The sequence below is a fragment of the Polypterus senegalus genome, chromosome 16 (genome assembly GCF_016835505.1).
Source record: "Polypterus senegalus isolate Bchr_013 chromosome 16, ASM1683550v1, whole genome shotgun sequence".
NCBI lineage: Eukaryota > Metazoa > Chordata > Cladistia > Polypteriformes > Polypteridae > Polypterus > Polypterus senegalus.
Window position 1 is genome coordinate 35,614,154 of NC_053169.1, and position 22,697 is coordinate 35,636,850.

At 37.0% G+C, this 22,697-nt stretch overlaps 1 protein-coding gene across 4 annotated transcripts in view; it reads left to right on the forward strand.

The window, feature by feature from the left end:
* LOC120516474 (protein quaking) overlaps positions 1-22,697 on the forward strand; it is a 297,803-nt gene that overhangs the window by 94,523 nt on the left and 180,583 nt on the right. For all 4 annotated transcript variants that reach the window (XR_005630851.1, XR_005630852.1, XM_039738161.1 and 1 more), the window contains exon 2: positions 4,327-4,469. Coding sequence is in view for 2 of the 4 variants with exons in the window: in XM_039738161.1 (XP_039594095.1) it covers positions 4,327-4,469 (143 nt within the window). In the remaining 2 variants the exon portion in view is untranslated. The remainder of the gene's footprint in view (positions 1-4,326; positions 4,470-22,697) is intronic.

The window sequence follows — 22,697 nt, forward strand, 5'->3', positions numbered from 1 at the left end:
TCAGTGATACTTTTTAGTTATTATTGTGTTCTCTACTGCTAGCACCAGGACTATGTCCGTTAATGTACTCATGAAATAGAAATATGCCAGCTGCATCTAAATTTTAGCAAAATTGAAGATTTTTTCCTTTTTTGTAAATTAATGTATCGGTATAGTAATTTTAAGCCCTATCATTATTGAATTTTAAATGTATATAATCTTGTGCAAGCAATGAAAGTTTCAATCATATTTATAACTGCCCATCTCATGGTTTTAACTCCATAAAAGTAACATTTCCTTAATTGTTTTTGCTTAACAGTGGAATTATTAAATCACTCTTCTACATGCAACCTTTATAATTAGTCCATTAATTCATTTTTAAACCTGCAGGGATGCAGGAGCGAGACCAGTGTTCAAACATTTGAAATGGCAGAAAATTTCTTAGTAGACATGAGTTCTCATATGGAATTATTCTTCAGCGCTTAAATAGTAATGGAACTCAGAAATCATCAATGGTTATAATTAATAATAAAATACTTCAACAAGAGATAAATTATACACTTAATGTTAATTTTAAAGCTGCTGGACCTGGTAGTATTTACTCTAAGGTAATGAAACAGTTCGATGGGCAACTGTGTGTAGTTTTTCAGCATATCTACATTCCAGGTCTGATCTTACAAAGGGTTACAGATGTGTGGAAAACCTCTTTAGTGGTACCAGTCCCCAAGATAGTGCAGCCAAAATCTTAAATGACTACCAACTGGTGACTCTGACCTCACAAATTAAAGGCTAATATTGGCTTATTTGCCACCCTTATTTGGAACTAGCAATTAATCCTTTACAGTTTACCTACCAGGTCCACATAGGGGTGAACACAGCTGCCATCTATATGATGAAAAGAAATGGGGTAGCTGGGTGAGGATATTGTTTGTTGACTTCTCTAGTGCTCTCAAACTGCTGGGGGAAAAGCTTTGATTAATGAGGACTGATGCCACCAGTGTGTTTTGGATAATGAACTACTTAACCGGTAGACCACTTTGTATTGACATGGTCATGAGTAGCACAGGGGTTCCACAAGGAACTGTACTAGCTGCCTTTATTTTTACTCTGTACATTGCAGACTTTGATTACAATACTGAATCATGTCATCTGTAGAACTTTTATGATTACCCATAGTTGGATATATTAACGGTGGGCACGAGAATGAATACAGGACTTTGGTAAATGGTGCAAATTTAAGTACCTGCAATTTCAAAATCAGAAAGACAAAAGAGATAATCTTAGATTTCAGGATGATCAAGCTTACTCTGCCTTTGGTTCTCATTAATAATAAAAATATAGAATACTACCAAAGGGTCTGTTTAAAATAAAATAAAGGATCAGAGTCACTTCTGTTTCATGAGGATGTTAAGGTTGTTTGGTGTATGCATACCACTCTTGCATGTATCAGATCATTCTGTAGTGGTTAGTGTATTTTTCTACACTAACAATAACATTAGTATAGGTGATGCCAACAGACTAATATATATATATATATATATATAGGAGAGTTTAATAACTGTTAGTGTATTATAGTTTTAAATATATTACAATATAGCACTCTTAGCCTATACTCAGAAAATACTCCAGACAAAAATATATTAAAATTGAAATAGTATGAGCCATTACAGCAGTCTGTATGACAAGTGAGTGCTCATATGTGGGGAACTTGCACAAATTACATTACTCCCATTGCTCACTATAGTCCCAGATGTGTTTGCATAGAGAAATGACTGTCCTTGGTTTTAAGTTGAATTTTCAACAACAACATTAATCAGCCCATTTGTAATCACTATGACCTCAAATAGTGGAATATAATCTGCATTTCTCTGTTCTCCATTCAAGAGATACTTGACATTGTGTCTTACCTTGTAAAAGGACTGATATCCATTGTTTGAATGTTCAAACTGTATATCTAATCCTGTTGGAATTAAACGTTTCCCTAGTCACACAGACTAATATATACATTGTAAAATGTGTGTCTTTTGAATTAAGTCAAATGCTGAAACATGGCCACATAGAAGCTGCACTGTGCAAGTTTCTCAAGCTTTAACCTGTTTCATTTACCCTTTAAGTAGTTTTTCATCACAAATGTAAAGCTAACTCAAAGAGTACGTTCTCAACTTGTATATAGTTTAACTGTTTCATCCCTGTAAGACATGTGAAGTGCCTTGTACAGACTTTTGCACTTTTTTTGCACAAAATGTGCACACTGAAGTGTAAAGTCTTAAACTTAACGAATATGCTTAGTAAAAGTATGTTTTTGTCTTAAAATATGTCATAAGGTGTTGTATATCAAATCCACTCACTTGTTAATATCATAATAATTAAAACAAATATTGAGTCAGTAATAATTAGTATATAAAACCATTAGTGTAAAAGAAATTTTTGCATGTTATTGAGTTGTGAGTAAAAGCAGAGTACCAGGAGAATACCCAGACATGGAGATAACATGTCACATAGGCAATGTAATGACTGGGGTCAGTTTTGGAGCATATTTCTTTAAGGCAGTAGTACACTAACCACTGTGCCTTGCAATGTTTTCATATAAGATTGTTTTATTTTTATAGAGTGAAGTTGTCTTAGGGCAAGCTCAGAGTTTAAGTATATATTCTTTTACAGTATATGCAACAAGTGGCATTGTTAGAATTTACATTTGTAGAGGGCTGCGTGTGTGGCGATGGTCTGAAAAGAAAGATATACCTCCTTTAAATTTTTTGCAGTGAAAATAATACAGTACTTCATGATAATTTTGAATATGACTTCTATGTTTGCATGTAACTTCATTGTTGCATGAGGTTTGCCAGCTAATCTTAATGGTAGCTGTGTTATTTGAGGTTATATACTGTATATATTTGTATTGTTTGTATTTCACTCTAGTTTGGTTTCTGTTAATTTATTTTTTATATATATTTTCAGTACCTTTTATATAAAAAATCTCTCTAAAGCAGAAGTCTCTGTCAGTAAATTGGAAAGCCATCATGTAATCCATTTTGTTGTTACAACTAATATACAGTACAGTAAAATAGGGTGTCTGTTTTGCAAGTCCCAATTTTAAAGTAAAGTTATGAAGTGATTTTTAAAAAGACTGACTTTGAAAATATTAATTATAAATGTCTAAATGAAAAAATATTATTAAGGAATGAAATAATCTTAAACAAAAAGAACACAGTGTATTTTTAGGGCTTTGTCAGAGAGGTTTACTTTTATTTGAATTTAGGAATTTGTGTTAACTCAGCAGTACCTGTATAGCGTTCAGATGAAACATCCAAATAGCTGCTCATTTAGCCTTTTGGCAGCTGAAAATAGAGGTATTCCAGGTTGAAGAGTGTGAATCTTGCAAGAAGGTTGCTGCCATAATGTTTGCCATTCCTTAGTGCTTACAGCAGCTGACAAGATGTTCTGCTAGTCTCAGCAGAAATGAGGGGATAGAGGTGTCTCATTCATCATTAGGCATCCTGCTCTGATGCAGTGATTGGAGTGGTGCAGCAGAATGTCGGTAATGCTTTCGAAACACAAAATTAAAAATGAAAGATTAATTATTTCCTGACTGAAATATTGCATCCTCCTTTAAGTACTAAATTGTCAATGTTTACAAGCCCAATAATTAAAAAGATAATATGCTAGTGGGAAAGGTTTACTAGATGTATATATTTTTCATTTTATTTCAGTGTAAATTTAGTTTGCTGCCCTTTGTGGATGTAATGTATGACTAAATGGTAGCAATACTCTGATTATGATGCTTTCAGTATCATACATAGGAATGTTGTTTTGATTTTGTTATTATTTAAGATGAGTACTTTGCAAAATTATTTAGGTTTTCCTTTTGCTTTTTAAAAACTTGCCCAATGCATCTCGAGATTGCCTCCACCTTTTGAATCTATAATATATACAATAAAATACTGAGATTTTTGAAGGCTTTAGTTTTTTTTCTTTGTTTTGGTTTAACACTGAATGTGCCTCTTGAGAAGACTGAAAATTACAAAAAAAAGTAAAATATATTAGCACAGTACTCAGGGAAGCATGATTTATAGCCTAATTTAACCATTGTTGAAGCCATTTTGATCCCGATTCAGTAACCAGCACTTCCTTCCTCCATAACATTGGTATTTCTTTTGTAATCACTTTGTATATGTATGTTAACCATACCAAAACTTTTTCTGAGGTGGCCTCATTGTCATTGTGTATTGTAAATCTGTTGGTTACTTCATTATTTTACTATCAGATTTTTCTTATACAGTATTTAGAATGTCTACAATATATTTTAGTGCTTGCTCTAATAATAGTTTGTCTGTGATTTGTTTTCAGAAATCAGCAGAGTACGGAAAGATATGTATAATGACACATTAAATGGCAGCACAGACAAGAAAAGTTCAGAATTACCAGATGCTGTGGGACCCATTGTACAGTTACAAGAAAAACTTTATGTGCCTGTAAAAGAATATCCAGATGTAAGTATTAGACTACAATTTTTTATTACCTACTGCAGGAGTGCATTTGATTTATATGTTAACGTTGTGAAGGTTTATTTTATCTCGGGTAAAGTAATGACATTTTCATTTGAAATGGAAGTACACAACCAAAAGCCGAATTGTGCAGTGTAAACCAGAAGAACAATAGTGGTATTTGATCTATAGGTACATCCCCATAAAGACCCAGAATGGCATATTATCCTGAATAATCACTCACATTTCCAGTCGCTGTAATTGGACCTTCATTTTAACGCTATGAAAAATAAACTTTGTTGGAGCCTGCCTTTGTTTAATGAGTGTTATTTTATTTTATCATACTCTTACACACTAAATGTATGTAAGCTGGAGTTATGAGATCAGATTGGAAATTAGTGGAATATTTGTGCATCACCAGAAGTTTAAAAGCTTTTTGTTCCTCTTTTTTGACACAACTTTTTAAATACTCCTTTAGTAATGTAGCATTTTGTTCATTAGTGAATAGATTTTATCATTTTCGTATGATTTTGTTTTTCAGTAGTTTGATAGTAAGTTGTTATAGACCTGAATAATAAAGGATTGTTGTTATGATGATGTTTTCAGTGACAGGGAAAATGCAGTTTATCAGACAGAATGTTTATGGATGTTTCATTTGGTTTTTCAGAGTGTGTTAATGGTTCAGCAGTTTTTAAGTCTTTCTGAACCTATGGCAAGCTTCTTTATTGAAGGTGCTTTGTAGTTAACTGTTGCTTTGATGTTCTTTACTTTAAATATACAAGATATCTGGCAAGCATTAATAAATTCAGCCGGAAAAGGGTGGAGTGCACTCTCAGGGTTGGGGGTGATATCCTGCCCCAAGTGGAGGAGTTCAAGTATCTCGGAGTCTTGTTCACGAGTGAGGGAAGAATGGACCATGAGATCGACAAGAGGATCGGTGCGGCATCCGCAGTGATGCGGGCTTTGCATCGTCTGTCGTGGTGAAAAAGGAGCTGAGCCTTAAGGCAAAGCTCTCAATTTACCAGTCGATCTACGTTCCTGTCCTCACCTATGGGCATGAGCTATGGGTAGTGACCAAAAGAACAAGATCGCGAATACAAGCGGCTGAAATGAGTTTTTTCCACAGGGTGTCTGGGCTTTCTCTTAAAGATAGGGTGAGAAGCTCAGTCATCCGAGAGGGGCTTAGAGTAGAGTCGCTACTCCTCCGCATCGAAAGAAGCAAGATGAAGTGGCTTGGGCATCTGATCAGGATGCCTCCTGGACGCCTCCCTGGTGAGGTGTTCCGGGCACATCCAACCGGGAGTAGGCCCCCGGGAAGACCCAGGACACACTGGAGGGACTATGTCTCCCGGCTGGCCTGGGAACGCCTTGGGATTCTCCCGGAAGAGCTGGAAGAAGTGGCCGGGGAGAGGGAAGTCTGGGCCTCTCTGCTTAAGCTGCTGTCCCCGCGACCCAACCCCGGATAAGCGGAAGAGGATGGATGCATGGATGGATGGATAAATTTAACAACTCTGGTGATATATGACAATTGTACTATCTACTTTGCTTTCTGGCAAAGAATATCTAGAAGAAACTTACTGACCTAAACGTGTTAATGAAGAAGGAGCTCTAAATTTCTCAGGATCCTGACACTTCTTTTCTAATTGCTAAGTTCAAAGACTTAATTTTTCCAATCATAACTATAGATACTGTATCTTCTGGATATCCTACTCACCTTGATGAGTTGCACCGAATAAGTGTATCAGAAGATCTTTCTTAGGATTTAACTTTCCATTTACTGCAAAGCTCAGACTATTGTTCACTACAGTACCAGGACACAACAAATGATAATATTTTGTGCCAGCTATGTGTTAATTAATATATTCATATTATTTAAAATGCTCAGATATTTGGACTGCAGTACTTTTTTTTGTTTTGTTTTGTTTTTCCATCTTTATATATGTTACACATTTTTCCAGCAGAAATACTTAATAATTAACAGCTTGGAAGTTATCATACTATATTGAATTTGTTCTTTAATCTCCTAACAGTTTTTCCTGATCCATTTATCCAGTGGAAGAGATGGCACTCGAATCAGATTGATCTCCGTTAATTCATTGTTCTTGGTTTCAGTCTCAAAATAGTTGCATAGTCATGCTGTACTTTAGACTGTTGCAAAAGCAGATCAGGATTTTATTGACTAACATAATTGTAACAGTATTCTCAATCAGTTTTCAGTTCCTAGCGTGTTGGGGTTGCAAGGGTTCAAGAGTCTAGGGTATTAAATACTGTAATTTAGCTATTAGTGAAAGTGTTTAGTATGTCGGTCCAATTGCATAATTTGGATTAAGTTTAGTTCTCTTATTGGAAAAAAAAAAAAAACTGTTTTGCCTCACACTCAGTGGAACCATTTCAAAGATATGCTCCCTGTATGTAATGCACTAGTAAGTGAAAATCATTTCTGGTCTTATATCTTTTCTGTTATGCGTTGTCAAGCAGCCCTTTATGAAAATGTGAATATGTTTATGATGGACATATTTTGACAACCCCAAGTGTGCAGTGAACTTTAGAGTTGAGCTTTGTGTATTTTATTTTGGCAGCCATATGACAAAGATTAATTCAGCATTCTTTTGTAATGGAAAAATATTAGAGAAGGGTGCTATAATATACTATAGTAAAGATAAACTACGTTATATTGTATGCCTAAGACAGTCATTGGATTTTGTATTTTTTAATTTTTTTTTTCCTTTGATACTGCAAATATGTTAGAATTTCTCAGCCTATCAAGCTTGTTTAGCTCATAGCCAGATGCTCCCAGTATCTCATCCTGGACATTTTTTTTTAAATTTGAATATCTAATCCTTTTTTACACTCACGAGCTCATTAGTAATGAACTGGTGATTTTGGCGTTGTGTTTAATGTAGCTAGAATCAACTAGATCTGCTTGCTAAAATTATTGAATGGATGAATAGATGAACACATGCAGGAAATCATAAAGACATCTCTAATCAGCTAGCATGTGCACATTTTTGAGCTATTTTGAATTGCAAATGCATTATGCTGTGATCAGGAATGCTCATGTTCATGTTTGTGTAGAACTGTAATTACTTGTGTAACATCACTAAGTGAGCATGTGATAAAAAAAGTGTACAGTTGATTAAAGGATTTTGTCTCTGCTCTTTCTGTGCACAAATTAAAACTAGTAGCCTGTATGTTCTTATCTTGGCAGATAGGGGCAGTCTTTACGGCATGGAAAGCAGGTTCTGCTAAAACTTACAATACCTTAATGAACTATAGTACTTAAAAACTATTAGCAGGAGCAAATACTTTTCCACAGCCTTGAAAGGATGTAAATAATATTATATTAGTCTTGCAGAGTAGGAGACAGTTGATTGTTGTTCTTTTCTGATTTGCAAACAGAATCCTGTTTAGGGTCTAGTTAACAGTATAATGGCTCTATATCTTAATGTACTGTTTGTTTCTTTTAAACCTAGTTCTATGTGCATACCATCTACTTGAAGGTGTTGTGGGGTGTTTACAGAATTAGATCCATGCCCATGTTACAGGAAAGCTGTCAGGAGCTCCTTACAGAATAACATTATGATTGTTAAACACCTTGAAAATACAGTGTGAACCATAAAAGGTGAAATGTGCTGGGAGGCATGGTGCACGCTTGACAGCTTGGCTTAAAAGCATGCCTGTTCCAGCCCTTGGTGAGTTGCAAAGGGTTGTCTTCCCATCCAAAGACAGTTCCTGCTTTGATCCATTTGGTGCTCTCTTTTTTATAATCCAGTGCTGACACTATCCTTTCATTAATTAAATTTTGTATAGCATCTTTCACACTACAAACGATCACCTACTGTGACAGAAAGAACAATAATGTAGGATTAAGCTAGATGTTTGTTTACAGCATATGTAAATGAATGATTTACAGTAGTAAACGGTTAGCAGTAATTTACCTAATTATAAAGATAAACAATATAAACATGTTGTAAAATAAACCAGGTTAACACACATACAGTTGCTTATAGATTTACCATCTTTAAGCAAACTGCATAGAATCTGCCATTTATTATGATCTACTGTGGTTATGCTAGCAAGTGGCCAGGAGCTACTATCTAGTTGCAGAAAACTTCTGAAATACAGGAAATGAAAAATTTTTACAACATAAGTATATTGTAAATTACAACATGTATACATTTTTAAAGGTATTATGTATGGATCCAATCAGTATATTATATAGCACACTGTCATTTAGCATTTATACATTATCACATATGTGGAATAACTCTTGCAGCAATACTGATCAGTAAAGTATATGCCTGTCTATCTACTAAGATTAAACACTTGTTACTCAGTTCTTGAAGTAAGTAATTAATTGTGTGAAAGTGGTTTATCATGTACTGTAAGTTGGATTTAAAGTCTCATCATTACAAATAAATAATGTACAGTTTTATTTGCTATTAAAAGTAAAGTTTTCTGAACATATAATGAAACAAAGTCTGCTTAGGTGGTGTAGGTCAGATTTGAATAATAATAATCAAATCATACCTGTGACGAATTAAAGCTGTAAGTATATTTACTGATGTTGCCTTTGGTGGGGAAAAAACTTTCAATATTTCATAGAAATACAGTATACAGTGGAACCTCGGGTCACGAACGTCTCTGAACATGTACAAATTGGGTTACGACCAAAAAGTTTGCCAAAATTTTACATCTGATCACGACCACACACTCGGGTGACGAACAAGCCATTTTCCCTTCCAGTTCGTGCACGATGATGATTTCCGCGCGTGTTTAGTCTCTCCCTGTGCATTCACTGTGAGCTCTTTGTGCTCTATTTCGTTTCCCTTCCTGTTTTTACGCGCCGATTATTTCCACACGTGTTCAGTCTTTCACTGTGCATTTGCTGTGAACTCTTTGTGCTCTATTTCATTTCCCTTCTGGTTCGTACACGCCGGTGATTTACGCACGTGTTCAGTCTCTCCCTGTACGGTACATTGTTCTCGGTCAGACGTGCATCGCACAGAGGGACTTTACCTCAAAACTGTAATCTCCTCTCCACCCAGTTCCTCCTCACTTCCTTCATGCCAGAACTCGACTCATGCAAGGTTTGTTTTCTTGGTTGTTTATGGTTAGTTTTTGTATAAATTATGGATTTTTCAAATGTTCATTTTTTTTTCCCTATGCTTAAAACTCATTAAAAAAACTGTTTACAGCGATCGGTTTGTAAGACTATAGCGTGAACTCTTGCAATGTTAGTTTTCTCTGTTCAAGGTTTTCTCAGTGTTGTTCAATGTTTTTACATTTAGTTTACTATTACACTGTGCATTCTATGGTGTAATTAACTATTTTTGTGCTTAAAAATCGTTAAAAATATATATTTACATACAGCTCGTATGGTCTGGAACAGATTAATTGTATTTACATACAATCCTATGGGGGAAATTACTTCGGGTTGCGACCAGAGTTTTGGAATGAATTACAGTCGTGATCCGAGGTTCCACTGTATATTGTACTATGCTTGAAATAAGCCCATCTTATCAACAGAAACAGAAGAACCTGTTTAAACTTAGTTGTGCTGTGACAGTAACTAATAACAATGTACTTAGCATTTGTTTTCTTCTGACAGTTATTTACTTTTAAGCACTTTAACCAAGCCTGGAATTCAATGGAAAATCCCATTCTAATATAAAGGTGTCATAACAATTTATAGTTTTCCTTTATCCTCAAAGCATGTACAGAATGTCTTCAAGTACAACTCTCATGTAAAAGGCATGAACACTGATATTGCATGTCTTTCTGAGACTTGCAGGAGCTTGCATTTTGGTAGGCTTGCTGCTCTGATCAGTTAATGTGGAGGGCTGATAGTATAAAACGAGGGTTAGTGCTGCCCTGACTGCAGACACAGTTAGTGGAGTCTCTAACGCAGCCTTCTCTTTTGGCAGTGACAAATAGTCTTGGAGAAGCATGGCGGGCATTGCTGTGCATCTTCAGCAGATAATGCAGTCATTAAAAAAGTCAGAGGCAACACAGCAGAAACAGAGTGAGGATTGAATTTGCCAAGCATGAAATAAGTTTTTTTGATATAGAACAGTACGTCTTGTTTCAACAATGCAAAGTATATACAGTACTGTATTAAAATCCCCAATACTGAGTCACTTATGAGCTAAGTAGTATTTTTGGAAACGTATGGGAAAGTACAGCCAGTCAGCCTTATGCTTACCTATCTTAAGTTAAGCAGCTGCCGGTTTGACATTAGAGTTAAAGCTAGTGGCAACAGCTTGATGATAGGACAGTAAACCAGAAAAATGCAGCAGTCATAATGGATAACATAGCATAATAAAAATATGGACATTAGCCAGATATGTAAAATTATCTCCTAATGTTTGTAAAAGATTGTGTATAATTTATAATTAGTGATGCTACCATTGCACCGATATAAATTATTCGATGTTAGTCTCCTTGAGATTAATTTAAAGAAAATCTACTTCAACACTTTTTATACAGGTAAATTTAAGGTGTGTTTAATTAATTCAGACTGCTTTTAATTTATCTATCACTAAACAGGATTCGGACTTACATCATAGTGTCTTTGTGAGTTTTTCTTTGTGCCCTGTGTTGGACTGGCAAGGTTTCCCATCCATGATTGATTGCTGAAAGTACTGTAGGGCTAGGAATTCAGCTCCAAACTAGCCAGAGCTGGATAAGTTGGTTATAAAATGGATGGATGGATCCATGAATTTTCAAAGAAGTTTTTGTGAGCCTCAAAGATGTGAAAAATTGAGAAACATTCAGACTGGATGTATATGCAATCAAATTATGTGCAGTAACAAGGATCAGTTGAATAGTCAAAGAAAGAAATTGATGCTATCACAATTCACATTATTACATAAACTGTTTTTATAGATACCCTTTCAGTGCTTTTAACACACTTTTAACTGGATTGTATAAGAATGAGCAAGCGTCTTAACAGTTTATAGATTCTTTTTAAAGAAAATTCATATTACAACTTGGTGGAACTATTTTATAGAATGTTGTGAAGATACATTTAGTATAACTTCATTTTCTTTGTCTCTCTTGTTCTTTCTCTTATTTACTTATTTTACAGACCGTTTTTAAAATCTGTTATTAAAAAGAAAGCTCCCTTTATATTATATACTTTGTACTATGATATCTGTCTGTAGTTTGGGTGTGTAGTGGTTAATTATAGAATTTTTTTTGAAGTTTTACTGAATATGTTTTGGATGTTTTTCCATTGTATATACGCAAGTCTAACAGTGCAGTCAAGTTGTGTACAGTAATTGCAAGAGTCCAGTTACCATTGATTAATGCTAAGCTGTTAGTGATTAAAGCTCTTTTGTAGCTGTCTTCAGAAATTTGAACAACACATTAATTTTATCTTCCAGTGTGTTGTTTTCCGTTGTGTATTAAATTTAAAGTTGGAGTAGCTAATGATAATCTAAAGAAACAAGAGCAATAAAACAATTTATTATTGATTTACCTTTATTATACGAAAATTGTTCAAAGCCTGTCATTGTTAATGAACCTGGAAAACTCATTAATGGATAGACATACTTTATTTGTTATATATATTGTAATAAACAAACAGCCCCCAACCCACATACATGAAGTTCTATCTTGGATAATGAAGAGCTTCTGCAGTCAATAGCAGACTTGCATGTGGCAGTAGAATGATGAGACCTGTCCAGATGTACCACAGTTTTAAATGTAAAAGTATCAACATCTAAATATAGATGTTGTGTCCACAGAAGGAAAATGCTGTTAAAAGTCTGCTCCATCCAAAGTTGCATGGTTGAAAACACCAGCATTCAGAATAATCTTTATAATAAGAGTTAATCGCTTAAAAATAAGCATCATTAGGATAATTCAGCCAGATAAATTCAGACAGCATTTCAATGTCTGAATCACACATTTCATCATTAATTGTAATGTGATCTCCTTTTTAGTATGTTGTATTCACATAAGCCTCCAGACACCCTCATTTTTTTCTACACTGACTGTATCAGATGTAACTTGTCCAGCATTAAGTATCATCTGAAGTAAGGAGATATAAGCCAGTTTTCTGCAGTCTCTGGTCTTACTGCAACTTGTCATGAGATGTGATAGTTCTTTTAGCTTAAAAAGCAATCGAGGCAGACCAGTTTTAAATCCATTCAAATAATGTGTGAGATAGCTAATTTCAATCAGTTTAAATTGACAATATATTATGTTCATATCACTATTCGTCATTGTTGCTAATACATTGCTTTTATCTTTAAAGACATTTGTTGCGTAAAGCCATGTCATCAATTGATCAAAATTGTTGAGGCATTTACATAAGGAGTCAGAACTCAAACATGACGTTTATAAATATGTAACCTGTTTGTGACTGTGCATGAAATGCTGTATTTAAACTTGATAATTTAATATGTAACTATGTCATTTATACAACAAAAAATAAGTCAAAAAATGTTTGCACCTTTAAAATGATGCCTTTATGGTTTATTCTTTGTCCTGAGATCCTATCATTGCCCAGGTACATCTGATTTTGTTTATATAGTATACAACATTGATAAAGTTAATAACATTAATAATGTTTTGTTTATCGACTGAGACATTGCAGTTTTCAACATACTGTATACAGGTACAATATCTACTGTATACTCAGTAATAAAGTGTTGCATTTGTCATTAAAAATCAGTTGAGTAACCTTATGTTTTGTGGATTAAAATGTCCCTAAAGCTACTGGCCCATTTGCTTATGGCCCTGTGACATTAGCCAGAACATATGAAGGAAACAAGGTGGCTGTGTGTAGGATTGCTGTAGCCTTTAAGAATACAGTTTGACATTCTATGAAGCAGTGGGTGAAAGGTTTATATATCTATAGGTGTGTTTAGGATCAACTGTCATGTCAGCTTTCTTAGATCTGTATGTTGATTCTAATAAATACAGTATATTTTTATACATTTTAGAATATTTAAGTTAGGAGGTTTTTATAATTATGTTTATCCATTTAATTCTTTTAATATTGTAATATTTTTTACAAAATTATACGTATAGTTTTAAAGTGAATGGGAAAGTGCAAATATTACAGTTTTCAGTAAATTATTGCAGTGTATTGAAATGGAGCAAAAGTCAGACTATTTTGACATTTTTCATGTGAATTTCAAGTTAAGTTAAAAATTTTAAAAATTGAGCATTACATTTTTTTTTTTTTATTTAACAGCATGTAAAAACTGCCTGTGCAGTTCATTACTCATTAAATGCATTGTGAGATTGTGAGCCACATCATGGGAAAGGCAATAAAATATATTATTATTATCAAAGCTTTTACTTACTTAAACAGTGTATATGAATTTTAATCCAAAATAAATACATATGTATACACAAATAGGTACAATTATCATATAACACAAAAGCAATAACACCTTTAAATCAGTTAACAACTATTTTGTATACAGTGATCCCTCGCTATATCGCTTCGACTTTCGCGGCTTCACTCTGTCGCGGATTTTAAATGTAAGCATATCTAAATATATATCACAGATTTTTCGCTGGTTCGCGGATTTCTGAGGACAATGGGTCTTTTAATTTAGGTTACATGCTTCCTCAGTTTGTTTGCCCAGTTGATTTCATACAAGGGACGCTATTGGCGGATGGCTGAGAAGCCACCCAATCAGAGCATGTATTACGTATTAAATAAAACTCCTCAATGATATTCGATATGCTTCCTGTGCGGTGCTTTGCATACTTAAAAGCTCTAGCAGCACGTATTGATTTTTGATTGTTTGTTTTCTTTGTCACTCTCACTCTCTCTGCCTGACGGAAGGGGTGTGAGCAGAGGGGCTGTTTGCACAGAGGCTGTTTGCTTAGAAGATACGGACACGCCTGTAAAAAATGCTGAAAGACTACCTTCACATTGATCCCTTCATTCCAGCCTCTTTATCGTGGTGCTTGCATACTTAAAAGCGCAACAGCCCTATTGATTTTTGATTGTTCACTCTCTCGCTCTCTCTCTCTGACATTCTCTGCTCCTGACGCGCACCTTGAATAGGAAGATATGTTTGCATTCTTTTAACTGTGAGAAAGAACTGTCATCTCTGTCTTGTCATGGAGCACAGTTTAAACTTTTGACTAAAGGCTGTTATTTCATGACTAGAGGGCTCTAGTAATGTTAAAAAACGTATTTAGAAGGTCGTAAACAGGTTTTCAATGCTCTAATTGCGAAAATATTAGATTTATAAATAAAGAATCCTACTTCTTGGAAATTCATTTATCTGTCTGGAGCGGATTAACCGCGATAAACAAGGGTTTACTGTATAACTGTGCGGAGAATATTTATAAACAGTGTGGGAGAGTTTCTATAGGCTTAAAATATATAAAAATAACCACAAAAACATATGGTTTCTACTTCGCGGTTTTTCACCTATCACGGGGGGTTTTGGAACGCAACCCCCGCGATCGAGGAGGGATTACTGTACCGTACTGTAGCTTACTTTTTTGATATTAAATTTAACTGCTGAAAGTATAGTTTATTTTTAAAACCGTCTGGCAAATATTTAAGCAGAAAAAAGAAAGATTGTTAAATACAGTATATTTTTCCAAGGGATGTGAATGTGATAGGGCATTTTCCCTAGTATCATATGCCCCCATAATACCATAATGAGCCTTTTGATTTATTTTCTTTGATTTCTGTAGAAACTGTTTATGTTTTTTTCCCCCAAGTATAGTAACATTGTTTTATTTAAGTGATAGAGCAGAACTATCAAGATAAGTTAGCAAAGAATTAATACAAACATACATATTGATTTGCTACCTATGTTAGAAGTAAGTAAAAAAAAGTGTTACAGCAAAGAAAGCAGCAGGCTGTGATAATTTCTTTTTCTTTTCATTTTCCTGTGCAATCTGTCTCACATAGGAATGACCTTGGCTTTATATTTTAAATGTATGATTGTTATGCCTTTCTGTAAAATAACATTTCAGGGTATACTTTAACTTAGTTTTGCAGTGTAAATGAAATATATTTAATGTGTAGATTACTTATTATTGCAATTAGATCTTGGTATATTTTTGGGATACTTTATTAAATTTTAGTTCTTTAAATGCTCCCATTTTTTCTAAAGGCTAACTTAGCTGTAGTGGCTTTTTATTGTATTTTCATAACCATCATATCCTGAGGTAGTTGTTGATAAAATTTTCATTATTCATTTATAATAGAAACAAATTATACAAAATGCACATTTTCAATAAGGTTACAAAGAGGCTAGTAGTAAAAGAGAAAATTTTAGGTATGTATCTATAGTATAAAAGCAAAACAAACCTCCAGTTTTGCCCACCATGTCCCTACCCTGAGAAAGACCGTGTAGAGGAGAACTTAAGTTGCCCATGTGACAACAGGTAGGGCACAACAAGCCCCCCCAAAAAACACAGACATTTGAGTTCAGAGAAACAACCTCTTACCGTTTTGTGATGCTGGATCTGGATGACTGGTTAATTCTTGGCTTGGATGACTCAAGAATCAACAAATAAAATTTCTGTTAAGTATTTAGAACAAGATTTGCAGCAGTTATACATGGTGAAAACAGATTTTTTTGGCGTAAATTTGGGGTTTTGTGATTGGAGATTAGGGGAAGCATGGCACAGCTGAAATTGAAACAAGGGACGACATTCATTTTAATAATCTCAGAATAACAAAGGAATGCAGGAAAAGTGAATATTCTTTAACACATTTAAATATCTGGGTATATTTGGTAGATACAATATCAATGCCCAGATATTTAGGCAATTTAGTCTGCATGATTGAAGGTAGGAATATGTATTTTTTGTATGAGAATTTAATGGGAGCCAAATTGGACCAATTATTTCTATAACTGCACAAAAACTAAAGTAGGTAAACCGGTTGCAAATATGTGGGAGATGATGAGGGGAATGTTTATAAGGAAGTGATTAATATATATATCTATATCTATATATATATATATATATATATATATATATGTACTGTATATATATCTATGTCTATATATCTATATGTATATGTATCAAAAAGTGATTGAAATACAAACAAATGTCACCTGAACTATAAAGAAATTACATATTTAATTTTACTTTGGAGAAAGATGCCTGTATGCAGGCAAAATTATATTTAAATATTATTGAAGTAGAATTTTATTAGAAAAAATTCTTGAATGACATGCTTTTTCATAGGAGATTTGATGAAGAATAAAAAATTTGGGGCATTTTCCCTCGCCCAGATGCCGGTCACTGGGGCCAAACCCCCAACACCCCGGCCAGGCCTGTAAGTGGGGCTCGATGGCGAGCAGCTGGTGGCTGGGCCTGCACCCATGAGGCTCAGTCGGGCACAGCCGAAAGAGGCAACGTGGGTCGCCCTTCCCATGGGCTCATCACCTATGGGAGGGGCCAAGGAGGTCGGGTGCAGTGTGAGTTGGATGGTGGCCAAAAGCGGGGACCTTGGCGGTCCGATCCTCGGCTACAGAAGCTGGCTCTTGGGATGTGGAATGTCACCTCTCTGAAGGGGAAGGAGCCTGAGCTAGTGCCTGAGGTCGAGAGGTTAGATATAGTCGGACTTGCCTCGATGCACAGCTTGGACTCTGGAACCAATCTCATTGAGAGGCGCTGGACTCTGTTACTACTCTGGAGTTGCACCCGGTGAGAGGCGTCGAGCGGGTGTGGGCATACTTATTGCCCCCCGACTTGGAACCTGTTCATTGGGGTTTACCCCAGTGGACGAGAGGGTAGCCTCCCTCCGCCTTCAGGTGGAGGGACGGGTCCTAACTGTTGTTTGCGCGTATGCGCCAAATAGCAGTTTAGAGTAACCACCCTTTCTGGAGTCCCTGGAGGGGGTGCTAGAGGGCATACCTTCTGGAGACTCCCTCGTTCTACTGGGAGACTTCAGTGCTCACGTGGGCAATGACAGTGAGACCTGGAAGGGCGTGATTGGGAGGAATCTGAACCCGAGCGGCGTTTTGTTATTGGACTTCTTTGCTCGTCATGGATTGTCCATAACGAACACCATGTTCAAGCATAGGGGTGTTCATATGTGCACTTGGCACCAGGACACCTAGGCCTCAGTTTGATAATCGACTTTGTGGTCGTGTCGTCAGACTTGCGGCCACATGTCTTGGACACTCGGATGAAGAGAGGGGCAGAGCTGTCAACTGATCACCACCTGGTGGTCAGTAGGCTTCGATGATGAGGGAGGATGCTGGTCAGGCCTGGTAGGCCCAAACGTGTTGTAAGGGTCTGCTGGGAACGTCTGGCAGAGTCCCCTGTCAGAAGTAGCTTCAACTCCCACCTCTGGCAGAACTTCGACCACATCCCGAGGGAGGTGGGGGACATTGAGTCCAAATGGGCCATGTTCTGTGCCTCTATTGTTCAGGCTGCTGACCGGAGCTGTGGCCGTAAGGTGGTCGGTGCCTGTCGTGGCGGTAATCCCCGAACCTGTTGGTGGACACCGGCGGTGAGGGATGCTGTCAAACTGAAGGAGGAGTCCTACAGGACCCTTTTGTCCTGCGGGACTCTGGAGGCAGCTGATAGGTACCGGCAGGCCAAGCGGAATGCGGCTTCAGTGGTTGCTGTGGCAAAAACTCGGGTGTGGGAGGAGTTTGGGGAGGCCATGGAGAACGACTTTCGGGCGGCTTTGAGGAGATTCTGGTCCACCATCCGGCGTCTCAGGAGGGGGAAGCAGTGCAGTGTCAACACTGTATATGATGGGGATGGTGCGCTGCTGATCTTGACTTGGAACATTGGGGGGAGTACTTCGAAGACCTACTCAATCCCATTAACATGGTGGGCTCCCCAATCACTGAGACTGATGTCACCAAGGTGGTCAAAAAACTCCTTGGTGGCAGGGCCCCAAGGGTGGATGAGATACGCCCAGAGTTCCTGAAGGTTCTGGATGTTGTAGGACTGTACTGGTTGACATGCCTCTGCAACATCACATGGACATCGGGGGCAGTGCCTCTGGATTGGCAGACCAGGGTGGTGGTCCCCCTCTTTAAGAAGGGGGACCGGAGGGTGTGTTCCAACTACAGAGGGATCACACTCCTCAACCTCCCTGGAAAAGAGGAGGGTCCATCAGATAGTCGAACCTCGTATTCAGGAGGAACAGTGTGGTTTTCGTCCTGGTTGCGGAACAGTGGACAAGCTCTACACCCTTAGCAGGGTCCTGGAGGGTGCATGGGAGTTTGCCCAACCAGTCTACATGTGTTTTGTGGACTTGGAAAAGGCGTTCGACCTTGTCCCTCGGGGAATCCTGTGGGGGGGTTGTCTGAGAGTATGGAGTACCGGACCCCCTGATAAGGGCTGTTCAGTCCCTGTACAATCAGTGTCAGATCTTGGTCCGCATTGCTGGCAGTAAGTCAAACCCGTTTCCAGTGAGAGTTGGACTCCGCCAGGGCTGCACTTTGTCAAAGTTTCTGTTCATAACTTTTATGGACAGAATTTCTAGGCGCAGCCAGGGCGTTGAGGGGGTCCGGTTTGGTGGACTCAGGATTTGGTCACTGCTTTTTGCAGATGATGTTGTCCTGTTTGTTTCATCAAACCGTGATCTTCATCTCTCTCTGGATCGGTTCGCAGATGAGTGTGAAGCAGCTGGGATGGGAATCGGCACCTCCAAATCCAAGACTATGGTCCTCAGCCGGAAAATGGCAGAGTGCCCTCTCAGGGTTGGCAGCGAGATCCTGCCCCAAGTAGAGGAGTTCAGGTATCTCGGAGTCTTGTACACGAGTAAGGGAAGAATGTAGCGGGAGATTGACAGGTGGATCAGTGTGGCGTCCGCAGTGATGCGGGCTCTGCATCAGTCTGTTGTGGTGAAAAAGGAGCTGAGCCATAAGGCAAGCTCTCAATTTACTGGTCGATCTACGTTCCTACCCTCACCTATGGTCATGAGCTATGGGTAGTGACCAAAAGAACGAGATCGCTAATACAAGCGGCTGAAATGAGTTTCCTCTGCAGGGTGTCTGGGCTTTCCCTTAAAGATAGGATGAGAAGCTCAGTCATCCGGGAGGAGCTCAGAGTAGAGCCACTGCTCCTCTGCATTGAGAGGAGTCAGATGAGGTGGCTCGGGCATGTGATCAGGATGCCTCCTGGACACCTCCCTGGTGAAGTGTTCTGGGCATGTCTAACTGGGAGGAGGCCCCAGGGAAGACCCAGGACACGCTGGAGGGACTATGTCTCTTGGCTGACCTGGGAATGCCTCAGGATTCCCCTGGAAGATCTAGAAAGAAGTGACCAAGGAGAGGGAAGTCTGGGCATCTCTGCTCAAGCTGCTGCCTCCGCCGCAACCCTATCTCAGATAAGCAGAAGAGGATGGATGGATGGATGAATGGATGACAGACATGCTTTTACTGTATCAATTTTCAATTGTGCATGCCTAAATCATATGCAAAGTAACCATGAAAAGATCAGCAAGCAATCTGATCTTGGGTAAGAATTCACTAATGCACTTTTGAACATATCCATTAAAAAAAATAAAAAGCAATAGTGCATAGTGTTTTCTACAACCTGTCCCCAGTTACTTAGATAGCTGCTAGATAGAGATAGATGCTTTTGTAGTTTTGTATACCAGTGATATATGTATTTTTCTCTATCATTTTTCTTTGAAACAAAGTAGTGCAACTTTAAATCATAGTGCTACTAAGATCACCATTATCACCTTGCAGTTCCTGGACAACATTTTGATTTCTGTTGAATAGAGCATTGATTGTTCAATTTGTGTTGTCTTTCTGTTTTCACATAGATTTCTTCAAAGATTCTAGTTTCTTTCCAGATGTCAAACTCTGGGAAGTTGTGAGTGTGTATCCATACTATTCCATACTATTGCAGGGCTAGTGGTTCCTACTACTCACAACTGGGAAACAATCAGTTGAAATTAGTAGATTTTGGGAAGGTTGTAAGGTGTATTATTTGCTCTCATTTTGGCAAATATTTGGAATGTTATCACTGGAAGGTGGCATGATGACTTGTAAATTATCTGCAAATTCCTAAATTTATATTGTGGTTCAGCCTTGTTGTGGAGTTTGTAGTATTCACAGAAAAGCCTACATTGGGACATAACACAGTTTTCTAGTATATTCCAGACAAGCATGTTGGTTAGTTTGATTTTAAATTGGTCCTATGTGAGTTAGTGTGATGTACTATGAACTAACACCCTGTTCAAGTTTGAGTCCTGTTTTGGATTAGGCCTGTTTGGTAAAAGATGGATGTCATCATATGATATTTACACACTTTAGTTTCTTTTAAAAAATATCAAAGGTAATTTCCCCAGGTTGTACCCAAGCTTTCTAGACCTGTAGATATAAGATGAGAGTTTTTCAAGTCATAAACTGCTCTTCTTATTATACAGCACATTTTTGGATATTCTGAAGGTAAGGGGTACCATGTACATCTTAAATAAATATGTACATAAAATATTACAAAATGAAATTCCTTACATTTTGTACCTCAGTCACAGCAGTAAAAGTACTGAACCATATAAATGTTTGCATTTATAGTTACAGTAAAACGAAAGTGCTCTGATTATTCATTTTCACATTAACATTTCCTTTTTTATAACAAAGTTGTAAAAGTGAGCTGCAATGGAATTAATATAGTACGTTATTAAAACCCATGAAATAATTAATTTCCACATTGCCATCTCTTGCTCATTTATCTTTATAATAAGACTATTCAGGGTTATTTTAAGTCCACTGTGCTTACATTTAAACTAATTAGATTTAATTTGTGTTTTACTAAGCTGATGAAAAAATTCCTGCAATGTACTGAGAGGACAGGAAATAGCAGCAGGAATATTGTGAAAGTTTGCATTATGGACTGTAAAGCAGAGTAGAGGTAAATGAGACTTTGCTCATTACGTAATGATCAAATTAAGCGAATTTAAACTTAATTTCTGCACTCATGCCTTTGTCTGATGGTCATGTCACTATGTTGACTCTACACAAACACTTGCTATGGTAAAGCTGTAAATATCCAACCAATTAAAGCACATATTATAAAATTTAGCAGAAGTAGCCAGTATGTCTTGACAAGGAGAATTAATTAAGTTTTGCTTGGTTCATTTTGTCTTAGTTAGGTAGTGATGCTGATGTTGTGTAGGTGTATTGTATATTTGTATGTATTTGTAGATAGATAGATGTACTGAATGTACATTTTAGAGGAGAGGGACAAAATAAAAACCTACTGTCCAATTTAACAAAGTGTTAAGTGCAGTGAAGCTCTATAATGGTCTAATTTGGCCCTTAAGATAAGCTTTTGGAGAGTGTTGATCTAGGATCTTTACTGCCATTTGTAATATTAGTGCAGCTTGAGCTTGGTGTGGGAGATAGTTGGTGGAGCTTAGGGCTAATAAAGCTGGGGATAGTGTGGGAAATTGAGTTTCCATTTACCCAAGGAGAGCCATGTGAAAGCAAGACTGGTGGTAATACCATACAGGCAAAGGATGAGGTAGATCACAGGGATGTTATATGGCTGTTGTGGAAAGTCTTAAAGCTTAGTAGTGTTTGCAGAATCAGTTCAAAGAAGGAAAACAGTCGAAAGACTGGTATATCTGCAGCTCCAGTCAAGGAGGTTTGCCTGCTTACTTACAATTGACAGGTCACCAGATATTCACACAATGTTTAACACTCATGCTGCATTACTTCACTTTTTGTTTTTGAGCATTTCATGAAAACGTTGCACGATTTCACTAATCTTGTTATATATAGAGTAGATTTTTTTGTGATACAAATCATTGTTAGTGTTGTTTATATATTTTGGCTTGCATGACCTCTGTGAGTTTCTGCAATCTTTCGGCAAGCTCCAAAAATATCCCCATTTAATTGTTCGCAATCAGCTTGTGAATAACTGAAACTGCAAGCGCCAAATTCGCAAATATGGATAGGTTACTCTGACTCTCTCTCTCTTTTTCTCTCCTTCCTCTTCGCATATATGTAAATATAGTGTATGTGTGTGCACATTTATGTGTATAAATACTGTGTAACATATATATGTGTATATGTATATATATATGTGTATATATATATGTGTATATATATATATATATATGCACATACACTGTATATACACACATGCACATAATATATATTTGTGGTGTTAAGTCTTGGAATGTTGTTTTCATATTGCTTGTAATAATTAGGTGTACCTTATCATCTATATTAATATTTTAATTTGGCAATTACATTTTTATCATGTTTATTGAAACTATTAAAACAAGTCACTTCAGCCTTGATTTCC